The 16,134-nt window shown below is 57.9% G+C and overlaps 2 protein-coding genes across 2 annotated transcripts in view; both read right to left on the bottom strand.

Annotated features, from left to right (window-relative positions):
- The window catches only part of LOC131213374 (protein unc-13 homolog A), a 12,884-nt gene extending 4,819 nt beyond the window's left edge, over positions 1-8,065 (bottom strand). Inside the window, exons 1-10 of the mRNA XM_058207404.1 lie at positions 5,101-8,065; positions 4,614-5,021; positions 4,385-4,539; positions 3,146-3,183; positions 2,984-3,071; positions 992-1,000; positions 631-705; positions 404-555; positions 217-284; positions 10-142 (exon numbers count right to left, since the gene is read on the bottom strand). Of these exons, the coding sequence (XP_058063387.1) occupies positions 10-142; positions 217-284; positions 404-555; positions 631-705; positions 992-1,000; positions 2,984-3,071; positions 3,146-3,183; positions 4,385-4,539; positions 4,614-5,021; positions 5,101-8,065 (4,091 nt within the window). The remainder of the gene's footprint in view (positions 1-9; positions 143-216; positions 285-403; positions 556-630; positions 706-991; positions 1,001-2,983; positions 3,072-3,145; positions 3,184-4,384; positions 4,540-4,613; positions 5,022-5,100) is intronic.
- A 2,088-nt stretch (positions 8,066-10,153) lies between these two features.
- On the bottom strand, positions 10,154-14,714 carry LOC131213373 (uncharacterized). The gene is made up of 2 exons (XM_058207403.1): positions 13,983-14,714; positions 10,154-12,181 (listed from the first exon to the last, which is right to left on the bottom strand). Exons 1-2 carry the CDS (start codon positions 14,712-14,714, stop codon positions 10,154-10,156), a joined length of 2,760 nt encoding a protein of 919 aa, XP_058063386.1.
- Between the last annotated feature and the right edge of the window lie 1,420 nt (positions 14,715-16,134).

Below are 16,134 nucleotides of genomic sequence, written 5' to 3'. Positions count from 1 at the left end.
GTAGCTTACCGGATGAGCTCGAAGATTTCCGGCCGATCCCGTTCGCGCTGCTTCATGCGCTCTTTCATGGCCGCGATCACCGAGTTGGCCTTGTCTTCCGCACCGTGCTTGGAGCTCTTCTCGGATGCACCGGCAAAGCACACTATCAGACGAAGAGGAATGCACATGAGGAGACACCCTTCTACTGCTCTCTCTCTCTCTCTCTCGTCTACTTACTTTGCAGACAGTCCGCGTTGAGCAAATCTTTACATTTTTCGTGGCACTTGACCGCACACTCCGTACATCTTGGATCCCGGCGAGATCCCGGAACAGCGAAGCAGAAAGAGAAAGAGCAAGAAAACAGGGTCCCCAAGTTAGACTGTTTCTTAGCACGGGCAGGGGATCGACAAGATCTGATGCGTACCTGACGCCCTGCCGCGCTATGCCCCACAGTAGCCCTTCGCACTCGTAGCAGTACGTCGGGGAGGTGGCTGTCCACAGGACGAAGTTATGCGGAGTGGTCGACGAGATCGGATAGATCAGCGCCTGCAGAGCCTTCTTATATACATGCATTTTCTGAAAGCGCAGAAACGGACGGTAGAGTCAGGGCTTGGGCAGCCAGCGAGTGGCAGTGGCTTCCACCGAACGTACCAATTCTTCATCGTTGAGGGTAGCCCTCGGTACGGCCGAAGTCAGACCTGCGTTGCGCTTTGTAGCCGCCATCGTCTACATCGTCGTCGTCGTCGTGAAGAAGGTGACAGAAATGACAGAAGCACGCATTAGTAAGACAACAACACCTACTCCTACAAACAAACGCCCAACAGCAGGTTCAGTTACTGACGTCTACTAGCTACTCTACTCAATAGCCACACCGTTCGAGCAAACGAAGGGTGAAGCTGGGCTTATCGATGGGCAAGCTATAGACACTAGAGGCGGGGTCACTAGACGCACCCACGCAACGCAATAGCTCTACGTTTTGAAACAAACTCATTAGTTGAAGAAGTACACTTACTTTGAGGACCTGTCGAAGCGGTTGCAAATCATTTGGTGAGGTTGGTGGTGGTGGTGGTAATGGTGGTAGTAGTTCAGGCACAACAGTTCATACGGCGAGATAGGACAGGCGTTCGTTGCGGGATCGTTCCGGATTTGGCAGTTATTCGGCATCATCGACCGCACCGCGTCATCATCGCACACACAGCACACAGAGGTATGAGGAACACACACACATACACACACACAGCAGGTACATGTACAAAGTGGGGTACACCGATACATACAGGCACACCCACACATACACACAGCCGGTGCCCCCGTGAGGACCCGGACCCGGAAGAAGGAATGTTTGGGAGTGGTGTTGGGGATACATCGGGCAGAGAGAGAGAGAGGGGAAGAGAAAGAAAGAAAACACAGTAGGCGGTGAGGTGGTTAGTCACTCGGCTCGCTAGTACCTAGTACTGGAGGCAGGGAGGACAACCAGCCGTGGTCCTTTCAGTGGATTCAACTTTTTTGAGCTTTATCGGACTTGATTTGAATTGTATGAACCGTTTCATTACGTCTCAGCACGATTTTAAATGAACGCCAAAAAATCAAATTTGAAGTATTAAAAAAAAATCTTACTTAACAGTACGTTCTTACAAAATTACATTCCTTTCAACCGTATGCCAATGGTCGAACTTTTGAACGAACACTACGCATTAGCTACGCAGTACAAACCGATATTTCAACGGTTGGTTGGCTTTACACGTTTCCTCAAGTATGCCTTGGTTAGTGATCAAAAAGTTTCGACCAGTCTTGCCTGTGGACAATTTGACGGATTTATCTCCTTCGGAACGAACTGGACCCCGTTAGATTGGAGCCAAGCTACCGTATTCTTGGAGTAATGCACGGATGCCAAATCATACATTCGCGGATGTAAATATCGGATTTCATCATCTCCGTTGTAACGAACGGTTCGGAATGCATGCCACTCTCGCAAATGGCTTGCCAAACCATTGCTTTCGAATTTTTCAGTAAAAAGCAGATGTATCTGCATCGTCAGGATTCTGGCGATCCAGAACAGTGTAATGCTGAGGATCCGGAAGAGTTTTGTAGTCAAATTTGTAATCCATCGTTTCAGTTTAATCGTCCACGATGACGCAAATTCGTTTGTCACGAAGCAGTTGATCATACAATTAACGGGTTTAACGGACGCCGATCCGGTTTTGCACTCCGTTTCGGTTTTTTTTTCTGCTTCTTGTTATGTCTTCAAACCTGGTCTTATTTTGGCACGATGGACGGTACTCACAGTTGATCCCATATTTTTAGCCACATCTCAGACGGAGTCCCTATTCTTACTGGCGTAAACACCCACGACTTGTTGGTCCAAAATGGTAACCACCTGACCCGCTTTCCACCCAGATTTCATTTTATCCTGAAAGCTGCTTTCTTCTTTGAATTTTCCTTATTGGGTGTCGAACCGCTCCAATGCTTATTTTTCCCTGTTTTGTCAACTGACTCAGCGAAATGTTGGGAATAGTGCACCATTTGTGCAAAAGCTGTTTGCACTCCTCTGGAAAAATGCTTCGCATTTTCACAAAAGTTAAGGAAATCTGTGCATATGATACAGCATTTTTTAAGTTAAAGTGTATACTAAAAGAATGCTGTCGCAATTGACACCTTAAACGGCATGTGGAGAAGGTAGTGATCTGTCAAAATCGTGCTTAGACATAATGAAACGGTCTTTAGTCGAACTCTAAGGTATGGTGTTTGCGACTAGTTCAAGAATGCCTGACGATGGAGTGTACTGTTAGTTGGACAAAGTGACGGCAGTAAGGTCATGGTTGTAGGCAACTGAGAACTAAGGGAAGAACAAAAAGACCACGGTTGGTTCTACCTTCGAGGTACATCGAGCCCATCAAGGATTCGGCACAGTTATCGACTACACCCACATGGTGTACTACACATCGCACCGCACCGCACATACAAACTCACACGCGGTCGCGGTCCCACCGACACGCACACTTACCAACTCCGAAACCAGCGGGATTGATTTTCTTCTCGGACGAATGTCGGGCATGCTGTCGATATTGCTGTAGAACGTGTTATCTCCCAATCTGCGTGCGAAACAAAAGGTGGCATTAGGTGGGCGCTGGTGTAGCGAGGCTACTACTGCTAGGTGGCTACTTACCCATTATTGCGCCCACTGTCAACCGTACCGTTACGCTTCTGCAGCAGAGGGGGGGACACATAAACGAGAGGTAATTAAAATGGGGCGTACCGTGCGGTTGTGCCACGATCGGCTACGAGTGTATATATGTGTTCGTGATGTGAAGCAATCAAGTAACTACTACAGTATGTAACGACACTACCACTGATTGCTTTGAGATGTTGGTTAGTTTGGTTATTTGGCTGTTGGCTGCCTTAATGCATAAACGTATAAATGGCTTGTACAGGAGGCTGTTTACTTCGAATGCTTGCTTTAATGTGCCGTTTGTTTCGAAACGTTTCTGGTTGGTTTTTTTTTTGGTTTTGTTTTTTTTTTGGTTTTTTAACACATTATTACTTGTGTGTTCTACGAGAGAGAGTTATATGGAACGCTGGTTAGCGCGCTAGCTAAAGAGAATATATTTAACGCATAGTAACGCATCCAGGGGGAAGTGAACTAGGGCTTACCTCGGACACGGAAACCCCTTCCACGAGACTGTCCACGAGACAAGTGACAAGAGAGATCGCAAACGCAAGCCACCAATCGCGCGCGCCCAAATGCCCAACAACAACAACCACAACCACTCGGAAACACCCCATCAGAGAGTCGAACCCGCAAATTAGTCCCTCGCGCACACACACACACAGACACACGCACGCATGGACAGTGATACAACACGCACTAGAGGTAGTCCGTACACTGGTACACGCCGAAAGTCGGGAAGGTCTCGGGATACGGGAAACCTTTGTGGGATACTTTGGGGACACTCTATACCGGAGGAACTCCTTTCGGGCATCTGGTCTCGTAGACTGACCTGCCCTGGGGGAATGGGGTACAGGGGTGTTCTCGGAGGGACTCGGAGACTGCTTGATACCATCATTGACCGAGAACCGAGACGCAAAGGCATTGCGAGAAGGACATGGTTTTCAGGTCTTCAGGCAGGAGGTACCCGGGACACGGATTCTGGCTGGCTAAGATCCGGACCTTCGAATCCCTCTTCTCCGCATTCTTCTGTGTTGTGGCGGGGGTAGGTGTGTTAGTGTGTGTGGGTGTGTCTGTATGGGTGCTTATAACTTAAAGTGAACTGATAGTCCTCCTCCTGTAGTCTCCTGCTCAATTTCTTCCTTCTTCTCCAACAACTTCTTGTCCATCTTCTTCTTCCTCTTCACCACCGCTTCCCACACGTAAAAGAGCTGCTGCTGCAACGGGTGCGTCATTTACCTCGGGCTCCTCGCTCTTGCCACTTACGTCCACCTTTTTGAACAGACCGGGTTCGTCGTCGAAAGACTCACCGACTTCGACCACTTTCTGTTTCTCTTCGATACGCTTCTCTTTCAGCGTTTTCAAGAGCTTCCACTTGCTGCCACCCTCACCATCTACGGGAGAGACCGAGAGTGCACCGAGAGTGAGCTATAGCCAGAGTCGCCCCCTTAGAGACCCCCTTACCTACCTTCACTGCCTTGAGCGCGGAACAAACTCTGCCGCCGTTGCTGCTGGGTGCCACCCCCAGGCATCCCTGGCCCGCTCGGGTCCATCAGCCCGGCGTCCACGGCGGCGGCCAGGTCCAGGTCCGGTACGCTCGGGCAATGCGGAACACCGTCGTCCGTCAGCGGTTCCGGCCCAACCTGCTCCATCTCGGGGAATTCTGATTCCGGACCACCGGCAACCGCCTGGTCTAGCGATGCCGGACTTCGCTGGTCGATCTCAAGCGGTACCAGCTGCTCTACGCCAGCCTCTTTCGGGGGCGATTGCACCGGAGCCCCACGGGGCTCTACGCACCGAAAGGGCTGCTCGGGCTCGAAGGATGCGGTGGTGGCGGTGGCCATAAAGTTTTCCTCGATGACGTCACCAGAGAACCCTACCAGAGGGGTGAGGGGAGAGGCATTCCGTTATAGAGACAGAGAGAGAGAGTCCAGTAAGATCGCGCTGTGTCTCACCTGTTCCAGCCGCCATCACCGGTGGTTCCGACTGCTGCTGCTGGAGCTCCCTTGGACTGGAGCCGCTGAGCGGTGCCTGAGAAGTGGGCGAAGACTGCGTGGGACCTACGATAGGCTGCGGCTGAGGCTGTGGCTGTGGCGGAGGTGCCGGTTCCGTCGGCTCGTCGACCGAGGCCTTCGAGGAGTCGAGACTGAACGAGCTCTTCATCGACGCGAAGAACGACTTCGACTTGGCACCGAGCGTACTGTCGGTGGCGGTGGCGGTGCTGGTGGCGGCTGCGGTGGTGGTACTGGTGGTGGTCTCGCTCGGCTGGAGGTTCTTGTTGACCTTGGTGAAGAAGCTGCCAAAGTTGGCGGTCGTCGCTTGGAAGAAGCCACCGGAAGGCTTCGACTCCAGCTGCGCTGGTGGTTGCGTGCTGGCTGGCTGCGTGCTGGCTGGCTGCGTGCTGGCGGGCTGCTTGGTGGACCCGATGACGGACCCGGTAAGGGCGGCCGCCTTCCCCAGCACCGAGCCGGCGATCGATGGCGGAGCAGCAGCCACCGCCGGTTTCGCGTTCTTCACCTCCTTCGCCTCGGTCGCCACCGGTTTGCTATCACCGAGCGTCGCCATGGTCGGGGCGGCCAGTAGTGGGGGCAGGGCCGGTAGCTTCCCGATCGACGCCGGGGGCGGTAGACTGTCGGTGAAGGCGCCACTGTTGTCGGACGCCTCGCTGATACCGGACGAGTTCATCGAGGTGTGCAGCGCGGAGGACGACGAGTCGGACGTGTCCGCGGGCAGAGCTGGCAGGGTCGCGGAGTCGGGCAGGCTGACCGGCTGCGGGGCCGGGGTCGTCGTCGTCGAGGTCGCGGCCGTCGGCGGGAACAGCGCGAAGCTGGTGTCGCTGGTGGTGTCCCCCGCAAAGCCGGAGTCGGTGATGTCGAGCGACGGGAAGAACGTGATGTCGCCCAGCGTCGGCAGGCTGGACTTGCGCGACAGACTGTCGTAGATGGCCTGCATCTCCGGCGAGTCGGTGATCGACGTCTGCCCCGGCAACGGCTGGAACGTCGGGGGGCTCGTCGACGCCTCCGACGGCATGCTCGAACGCCGGCTGATGATTGCCTGCAGGATCGCGGCCGTGTCGTTCGAGTCGGCCGCCGCCGTCGCCACCGGGATGGCGGTGCTCCGGACGAGACTCGTCGTAGCGGGGGTCGCCACCGTCGGGTCGAGTTGGTCACTGGAACTGGACACGCAGCTCGCCAGCTCCGGTGGCTGCTCCGTGAGTCCGTGACGTCCGCCCGGATACAGCGTCGTGGCCCCGGTTGTCAGCCCAACAAGGTTGGTACAGGCGAACGTCAGTGGGATGGTTGTTTTGGCCACCGTGACGTCATCCGTCGGCTCACTCAGCTCCTCCACATCCCCCACCCCACCGGCCGGTTCTTCCGCCTTGCTGATGATGCTCTCCGCGTCGTTCCGCGGGAGCTGGTGGAGCGTTGCCTGTAGACCGAAGGGCGAGAACTCCATCAGCTTCTCGGGCGAGGCGCCACCGCCAGTGGTGACCCCGACCCCTTCGTCACTGGGCTCGGCGCTGAGCCGGAAGTCGCTCTCGGACGCACTGGTGTCGTGGTGGATCGTGATGGTCCCGTTCGCCACCGTCAGCAGGTCGTCCTTCGTGAGCGTAGCCAGCCCGTCCGCGAGGCCGTACTTGGCCGGCGATGCCCGTGGGCTACCGGTCGACGGGCGCCCGCCACCCGCGGTACGGCGCGCCACCAGCAGCAGTTCGGCCGTCTTAACGGACGGGTACACCGCCTGCAGCTCCTCGTCCCCGAACGCTTCCAGCAGCTCGGAGCAGTTCCGTGCCATGAAGCAACGCACCCGGTCCATCTCCTCGCTGCTCAGCGACGCCACGTCCTCCTCGCTCATGATCTTGTTGATCAGCTCCCGCATCCCTTCCTCACTCACTGGCCCCGCCCGATCGCCCGCCGGGTACCGCTTCCCGGTCCCCGGTGACGGTGAGCTCCCGACGGCCTCCAGGAGCTCCAGCTGCTTGGCGTGGTTCAGGAACGAAGTCCGCAGCTGCTCCTCGATGATGGCCGCACTGTCCGCCGGCTCGATGTTGCTCAGCAGCCCGCGGCTCGCTTCGCCCGCCGTCAGGAACGGATTGGTCGATGGGCGGCCGATAGCGTGGGCCGCCGGTGGAGGAGTCGGCTCGATAGCGGCCGGCGGCCCGGATCGGATCGCGACCGAGCTCGCTTCGGCCTCCAGGTGCGCCTGGATGAGCTTGGCGTACTGATCCTGCAGGACCGCCGGCACGTTGCCGAAGTTACGCTGTACCGCCGCCAGGTACTCGGCGTCGTACTGCTGTTGCTGTTGGTGCTGCTGCTGCTGCTGCTCGAGCTCACCCGAGTACACGGCATGATGATGGTGGCCGCCGTGGTGCTGCTGTGACGCCGAGTGCAGCATCTGCATGGAGCTGTGCATCTGGAGCTGGTGCTCGAACAGGAGCTCGTTGTGGTGCTGCTGCTGCTGGAGCAGATACTCGTCCTGCAGAGCGTCCTCCTGCAGACCGCTGTGCAGTGCCTCGCTGATCCGGTCCCGGTACTCCAGGTCCTGCCGCAGCCGCGATTGCTCCTGCAGCGAGAACTCGTGGTGCTTCGCGTAGTCCGGTATCATGTCCAGGTACGCCTTCCGGTTCTCCTCCATGAACTGGAGGTTCTGCACTATCCGCTGCTGTGATATGTTGAGCGACTGCAGCTTGAACACCTTCTCCGACATCTTCGTGTACTCCTCGTTCAACAGGTTCAGGGCGGCCCACGCAAACTTCAGCTCCGTGTCGAGCAGGTCGATGTTGGTCGCTATCTTGTCGGTGTAGTCGTTGATGATGAAGTCCTGGTGCAGGTGGTGCAGATCCTTCAGCCCCTGGTTGCTGTACACCTCCTTCGAGTGCTTGCTCCACAGGAACGCGGCCATCACCTCGTTCTCGTCCATGGCTACTCCGGTTGATGCTGATGCTGATGATGATGGTTCGCAGCTTCTACTTCAACTCACACACAGACACACACACGGGTGCACGCACACACACGCGCACTCGCACTAGCACGTTGGTTTTCTTTTCATTGCACACTCGCTGGGACGTCTCTATGGACACAACTCGATGACGATACGTTCTGATTCCCCCCTCCCGACAAATGGTTCAAAGCCGTTTAACTGATAGAAAGTAACGAAGGATGATAGATGTTCCAGAGCGCGGAGAGGACCTGCAGTGTCAAACGTCAGGACGTGTATCGTCCTCATCCCGATGGACACAGCACCACCCAGACTCTGTCGCATCCGCCTTTGATGGGGGAGAGAATTGATCGAAACTGCACCTGCACAGCTCTGAGTCTGCACTTCAGCACCACACCTCCACAGACCCCCACCAGCAACGGGGGGGGAGAATGGATCAATATCGCGCTGAAGTGCGGCGTCCACCGTCCCGTCCCGAGTCCCCCCGCTCAAAACCCGAGTCCGAGGGATGAGCGGAATTTGGAAGGAAGAATTTGGCGAAGGCGGCCCCAAACACGCCAAACGCGGCCTCAGAGCTACCTCACCTCCTCCTCCGAGCTACTAGCCATTTTGTATTCCTTTCTCGCTCTCTCGCGCTCTCACGCGCTCCATGGTTCTTTCCCGGAGCAGTAGGCTCTCTCTGGAGCCAGGCGTCCTTACACACTCTTGCGAACTTCCTGCTCTCTCTCTCTCTGCGGCTTGCGCTTTATTCGCTCTCTCGTACTGGTGAAAGCTTGCCGAGGGAGAGCTTCAAACTACTCATCTCCGGTCTCTGCTCAGTAGTTCATATTTTTCTAGTTGGTTGTGCTTTTTTTTTTTTTTTGAGGCTGGCCCTCGACAGCCCCATTTTCACGCGCCGTGACGCGCGCCACACGCTCGGAGCGGGGCAGCCTTCACCAGTTCCACACCAACTAGTGCGATACACACCACTGCAAATCGCTTTAGCAGGGTGCTAAATTTTGGGAAGCCCAGCTCTACCGACCCAAACGATACCGAGTGATGCCACACGCTCGTAACGCTCGTATGCAAATCACACCCGTCTGGCCATGGCACACCACAGACATACTGGCAGACGGGGGCATCTGGGAAGTGTAGGCCCCGGAAGTCTCGGCGTCAAGATTTCCAATACACGCTGCTCTAGGCGACGGCTGTCAGAGTCCCCTAGCCCAACCACTAAAATCGCTCGGCACACAAACACGCACACACACGCCCATCACCACGTTGCTGCTCCACCGTCTTGCTACTGCTGCTGTGGTTCAAACACCCCACATCAATTATTAACCTACGGTGCCAGCAGTGCCAGGGGCATCGATTCGAAGCCACGCGCTCCCGAATGGCTCGCACTGTGTCGAGAAAGTGCCCGAGTAAGTGGAAAAAGGGGGCCCCGAACGTCCGCAATACCCGCGCACTGGGAGTGTGGTGGTGCCTCCGTCGGCCACTCGACTTACGGGGGTTATTCGGCACGGTTATCACACGCGCGAGCTATCTGTGGAAGAATCTGCGAACGGTGCGGCCCGGAGCCACAGACACTCGTGTGGACTACCCTTTCGACTACCCGTTGGACGACTGCTGACGACTCTGGTGTGTGAACTGGCCCGTCGTACGCTACGCTGCGTGTGGACGCGTTCGCCCTTGCCGTCACCGCCGCCGCCACCGCTTCCATCCGTCAGGAAGCTCTCCTGCGAGCGGGATGGCAGACAAAAATCAATTTTTTCAACGCAAGCGCAACGACATCAACAGGTCAGGAGGCGTGCGGAGCGAGTGAGCGAGTGAGTGCCGTCCACAACAACAGCGAGTGCCGTCGAGAGCAGCAGAGCACACACAGAGAGAGAGACAGAGAGCGAGATCTAGATGCTCTAGACCGATGGCAGAATCCCCCGAATGATTCCAATGGTCTGTTGGGGATACTGGAGCAGATAACGCCTGCTATACCGCAGACAGGCCTAAGGCAGTACCCTGAATATCGCATTCGAAGTAACGCGGCCCCGAGTGGTGCCAACTTAAAGGGAAAACGACCTAGGCACTACACACTCACGTGGTGGTACTCACGTTTATGATCTGATCGTACGCCCACAGCCACTTGTCGCGGGCGTTGAAGTTGTCGCGCTTGCCCTGCTGCTGCTGCTGCTGCGTGATGTCCTTCGATATGTCGGTGACGATGGTCCGGTCCGGACCGGCCGCCGGAACCGCCGCCCCCGTCGCCCCTCCGGCGGTCCCGTTGACGATGCTGATGTCACCTCCGGCACCACCTGCGCCGCCTCCGATGGTGGGCCCACAGCCGCCGAGTGGGTCCAGCTTGTCCACCTTCGCGTCGTAGCCGTGCTCGAGCAGGGCGTTCGTGCTGGCCGAGCTGCCGGCCGGGGTGCCGGCGGCTCCGTTACCCCCGGGCGGCTGCTGCTGCTGCTTGGCCGCGTTAGCCTGCTCCAGCTCCTCCAGCTCCTCGTCGAAGCACTCTTCGCGCTCGTCGAAGAAGTGGAGCTGCTTCTTGGCGATCCCACCACCACCACCGTCCGCCACCTTCGGTAGCTTCTTGGTCGCCGTGGCGGCCGCCCCTGCGGGCGCCGTGTCCAGGTGGTCTAGGCTATCGCCGTAGCCACCGTCGTAGGAGCTATCCGTGTCGAGGTCACCCCCGTACTTGGACCGCTCGTACGAGCTGCGCCGCTGCTCGTCGCGGCTCTGGTCCGTGGCCGTCAGGAACGAATCATCGGTTAGATCGCCGTCGCCATCGCCGCCACCGCCACCGCCGTAGTACAGGGTGTCGATCACTCGGTCCGGTGATCGCCGGAGCTGCGGCTTCTTGTCCGGGCTCCGGGCCAGGTAGTGTGACCCCTTGGCCGTCCCTACCCCATTGGCCGATGACGATGACGTGGACGGCTTGGTCGGTAGCAGCTTGGTCGTCGGTGTCGCTCCGGTGGCCGTCGTCGTCGTCGAGTCCGACAGGGCGTTCGACACGACGCTCATCGCGTCGTAGCCCTGGTAAGCGTCGTACCCCTGGCGATTACTGCCGCCGCCGGCGGCTGCACCATAGTCCGTGGTCCGGCCGCTGCCACTCGAGACGGGTGTGCTGCTGCGGCTGCTGCTACGGCTCTTCAGGGCGGTCACACGATCGTTCATCAGCGTGGGCCGCTTGCCGCTCGATAGCGGCTCGCCGAAGCCGCCGGCCGCTTCGTAGCCGCCGTGCTCCCGGTGTCCGTTGTGTAGCCCACCGCCGCCGCCGCCGCCACCGGCGGCTGAGAACTCATCCCGGTGTACGCTGCCCATGGCGCTGCTGCTGCTGCTGGTGGTTGGGTACTGCTGCGGTTTGTAAGGGTAGCCGAGCGACTCGTGGCTTCCGTGGCCCCCGAACCGTGCCGAGCCGCCCTGAATCGTGGGCAGCTGCTTCTTGGTGGCGGCGCCGCCGCCGCCGCCGCCTCCCTTACCCCCCAGGCCGACGCCGTTCAGAAGGGCGGCGACGTGCGTGCTGCTTTTGTTGCTGTCCGCCACCTGCTCGCTGTAGATCGGGTTGTGGTTACAGTAGCCGCCCGTTCCAGCCGCCGGCAGGTCGTTCGGTAGGCGGCGTGCGCTCCCCCCGTACGGCGGCACCGACCCGTACCCAACGTCACGGCCCCCCAGCCCCGTATCGCCGCCGTACTCGTCCTGCTCGTAGTAGCCGATGGCCGGCGGCTGCTGACGTTGCTGCTGGTGCTGCTGCTGCTGGTGCTGCTGCGTGCCATCGTTGTACGGTGCTTCGGCGACCATCGAGAAGTTCCGGTACGCCGCGTTGACGTCCGCTGCGATAAAAGACATCGACTGGGATGATCTAGGGTGGTTAGCAATGGTCTGAATTTTCGGCAGTTTCTTGATCTTTCTACTCGACAGCGTGATCGATGAGGTCATGAAAAAGTCACTGTAGCAGTAGTCGTCCGCGTCGTCGTCGTTCACGTAGAACGCCGAGGTGGCGATAAAGTTCTCCTTGTTCTGGGACAGATCGCAAAAGTAGTTGATCGAGTTACCGAAAATGTTCGAGTTCAACCGCTTCAGCCCGTCGTCGTCGATCGGACCGGCAATGCTCTTGCGCGCCTGCCACGGTGGGGTGGGGTGGGGTGTGGGGGTGGGAGGATCCGACACCGAAAGCCACCACGAAGACACACACCGGCCACCACCACCATGCCCCCGGGACGCGTCAGGTCAGGTGATGGTGGTGTTTATAGGTTTTTTGTTTACCGTTTTTGTTTTTTTTGTTTTTTTGTTTTTGGAAAAGAGAGAGAGAGAGAGAGAGAGAGATACAATAAAGAGAGAGCGGTAATGGTAAAGTGGGGCGTGGGCGGGGGGAGAGAGAAAAAAATATCAAAACAGCATTAGGTTATTGGCCAAAAAAACGGTTATTTTCACGTTGCACTTCACGCTTTCACGGAGGGGCGAATGGGGGGGAGAGAGAGAGAGAGGGGAGAGCAGAGAGAGAGAGAGAGAGAGAGAAAGAGTTGAAAGTTGTTTGTGGGAGCGACGTGAACCACACAAGGAACCTGAAGCTACCTGAAGAAAGTGTCAACGGAACACAGAGAGAAAGAGCGCGCGAGAGAGAGAGAGAGAGAGAGAGAGACCAGCAGGGAGGGAGGGGGGGGTTTGGGATGCACTTCTTTTGTTTGCCGGAAGGAATCACAAAAACGGAACGGAGCAGCCGCTGGGCTGCTGAGCTGAACTGAGCTAAACTGAGCTACCGAACTGAGCTACTGAACTGTCGAGCTGCGCACGCCGCCGGCTTGTGGTGTGGTGTGGGAAGGGCACGGAACAGTTGCTGCTGATACACGGTACGCTGACGGTGGAACAAGGGTGGACCAGAAGCCATTGCCCGGACCAACCAAGGTCTAAAGCCACGGGATTAACACGCGCAACACGACGAGAACTACGACGACGACGAGGACGACTAGAACACGTAGGACAGTGTGTTGTCAGTGGTGGTGATGGTGATCTGGTGGAATGGGGTGGAATATCTACGATGATAGCCGAGCGTTCAGCCAACGAACGGGCCAAGGGTCGAGATGAAGACGGAGAGCTAGGAAGCAATACGGGGCCGTGCGCTGTGCGAAACGATCACTAGCGGTCACACACAGACACATACACTACTACACCTACTACACCTACTAGTACTACGATCACGGGCTGGGCTGTTGGTGATACGGTGATGCGACTGCGCCCGTGTGCGCCTTCAAACCCAGCGCACCCCCCACGAACACGAACCGAGAGAAGGAGTGCGAAAGAGAGAGAGAGGGAGAGAGAGAGGGATGAGGGGGTGGGGCGGGTGTGGCCAGGGTTAGTAGGCGATATGGCAGGCGATATCCCGGACCGGATCGGGGACGCGCGCGCGTTCACCATCAACGACAGGCGACGGCTAACGAATGACTAGCGCCGACTTCACCGAGCTGACTTTCGATCGGATCCCGTAAGCCGGGTGTGTCCTGCTGTGGCCACTGCTGGGCCCATTAATGGTGCACCGGCACAGTAAGTGACTCCAGGCGCGTGGGTGAGTGAGTGAACCTGGTTGAAAGGATTCGGCTTCGGAGATGGCAGAGGACCCACTGTGTGTTGGGGGTGTAACGTAAAGTGTACGCGTGTAAACCGGAACCGAAACCGGAAATGGATCCCCCGTGTACTACTAACGAGCCACTCTACTTAGCGCGCACAGCGGGGTACGCAGCGCGCAGGGAGAGATGGGAGTGGGGCGAACGAACGAACGATAAGGCCGATGGAGCCAGTGAGCAAGAGAAAAGGAGAAAGACAGAGAGAGAGTGATAGAGCGGGGGGGAGTGGGTATACCGGAAGGAGGCTAATGGAAGGTGGGAGGCGGGCGGGTGAGTGGGTGGGTGGGATGCTGATAGCTCACCTTCACGGACAGATCGATGTTGAAGTTGTCGATCAGCGGTGGCTGAGGTCCTGACGAGGGCGACGTGCCGCTGCCGCCCTTCAGCTGCCGCTGGGCCGGGATCGGCAGCTTCCGGACGGTGGGGGACGACGACGAGGACGACTGGGCGAGACGCAGGTCGCTGCTGCCGAACAGCGACCCAGCGCCCTTCGGTTGCGGCAGCTGCCGTTTGCTGCCGTTCCCGGCGCCGCTGCCGCCGGTCCGCGTCGGGTTCGGTAGCTTGCGCCCGGTCCGGACGCCGCCGTTGGCCAGCTGGCCGCCATCGGACGGCCCGGCACCCAGGTACAGGGAGGCGGCGGCACTGCCGGACCGCGGGCTCCAGCCGTCGTCACCGTAGCCGTAGCTAGGGCCCGGCTCGAACACCGCGTCCCGGAGGCCGATCCCCATCCCAGGACCCTTGACGGGATCGGGACCCCAGTAGCCGCCGGCCGTCGGGTCGGTGGCCGCCGCCGCCCCCTTCAGCCTGCCCACTCCGGTGTCTCCGGGCTGGGCGGGACTGCTGGTGCCGCTGGTGGCGCTGGTCCCGCCCGCCAGATGGTGCTGGTGATTCATGTTCACTTCGAAAGCTCCTTTCGGCAGCCGGTGCGGGTTGGTCCGGTCGGTGGCCACTTCGAGCTGCCCCGTGTTCCAGTAGTACCCGTGCGTGAAGCCATCGTTCGTTGACGCCTTTCGCTCGTAGAAAGTATCGTCCATACCTAGGCAAGAACACGGAACACCCGGAATTGATACAGGAAAAGTTGATTGCTGCTGTTTGGCTCCGCGTCGAAGGGTCTCCGACGGCGGGTGCTACGCGTGCGTGTGCTAAGGGAGGGGAGACTAACTAAGGGGACCCATCCCGTCCGTAGATCCGGCCATCAACCAAACGAGAGCTTCGTCGCCCGGGGCCAGCCTTTAACGATATCAATAGTATTATTTGGCAAGATAACACCGCGGGCGCACATATGTTATGTAGCTGTCTATGTAGACCGGGCATCCCGTTGTCGTCCCCCGGTCGTCCATTGTGCGTTCTACCAACCAGCAAACGGTGTGCGTGCGTCAACAGTGGGCGAGCGGGAAGCGGAATCGGAGCCTGCCGGATCTCGCCCCAGAACCGAGGCTTGCCTCGGCTACGCAGCGGTCAACACACACGGCTACTAAGCGAAGCTGTCAGCTCGAGCCGTTTCTTGACGGCCCGAAAACGCTTCACCGCTTCACGCGAGGGCGAAGCGTTGCAAGCGTTCGCAGCGGATTGCGAATTCGATTGATTGCAGAAAAGTGCGGCACAATAACAGCACACTCAGCAAAGCAGCCGAAACATCCGAAAACAGTATATCGATTTGACGGGTTCGCACACACCCGGACGCACGCACACAGGATGTTGTAGTTCGCGCGTGTGTTGGACGGTTTGGCCCCAAAGGATTACCAACGCAAAGGTTTTTCCAGGGGGTGGTTTTCGGGCTAATTTCGGGGACACAGACCGGAGGAGCCTTCAGGCCGTAGTTAGACGAAAAGGCTTAACGCGTGGCTCGGATCAGAGGTCGGATGGGTTGGGGAAGGGCTGTTGGTTGAGGAACGGGGCAACTTTTCACTTTCCCACCCTTCATTCGGCCCACACAACACGCCGCCCCGCTCTTAGTAGTTCGCTGCGGCCCGCCGTGACATCGTTTGCCCGTGGACGGGGACGGTGGTCCTCACACGGAGACTGCTGGCCGCTGTTGCTGCTGCTGTTGCTGTTGCTGCTGCTGTTGCTGTTGCTGATGGGCTGGGGAAGGTCGACGGAACTCGCACGGTTGCTTCTTGGGCGAAACTAATTGACGACACTCGGCTACTGGCGTAAAACATCGCAAACAAGCGCGTACGCTGCTGGCTGGTGACAGATCGACATTTTTACTGATTCGCACCGTGCGTATGTCTGTATGTGTGGTGAGCGGAACTGTTTTTCTCGCGCCACACTCTGCGCCTGCCCGGGCAAAACGGTGACGTTTTGGGGGCTCTCTGGATTTGTTTTTTTTTGTTGTACCGTTTTTTTCCCCCCTTTTTTCTTTTTCGGTTTCGATTTCGGTTTCAGCTTTCAGCCTGTCGGTGCATGCCCCGCCTTGCACGCGACCAGGGAGGGTTGTGGGTTCGAAAATCG

The sequence above is a fragment of the Anopheles bellator genome, chromosome X (assembly GCF_943735745.2).
Source record: "Anopheles bellator chromosome X, idAnoBellAS_SP24_06.2, whole genome shotgun sequence".
Lineage (NCBI taxonomy): Eukaryota > Metazoa > Arthropoda > Insecta > Diptera > Culicidae > Anopheles > Anopheles bellator.
Note: the sequence above shows the minus strand (reverse complement) of the source record. Positions and strands in the feature narration are given on the sequence as shown.

Excerpts from the sequence above, each read along its gene's own strand:
- LOC131213373 (XM_058207403.1), bottom strand. The coding sequence starts at position 14,714 with ATGGACGATACTTTCTACGAGCGAAAGGCGTCAACGAACGATGGCTTC. Across the intron at positions 12,182-13,982 it reads ACATCGATCTGTCCGTGAAG|GCGCGCAAGAGCATTGCCGG; the intron begins GTGAGCTATCAG and ends CCACCGTGGCAG.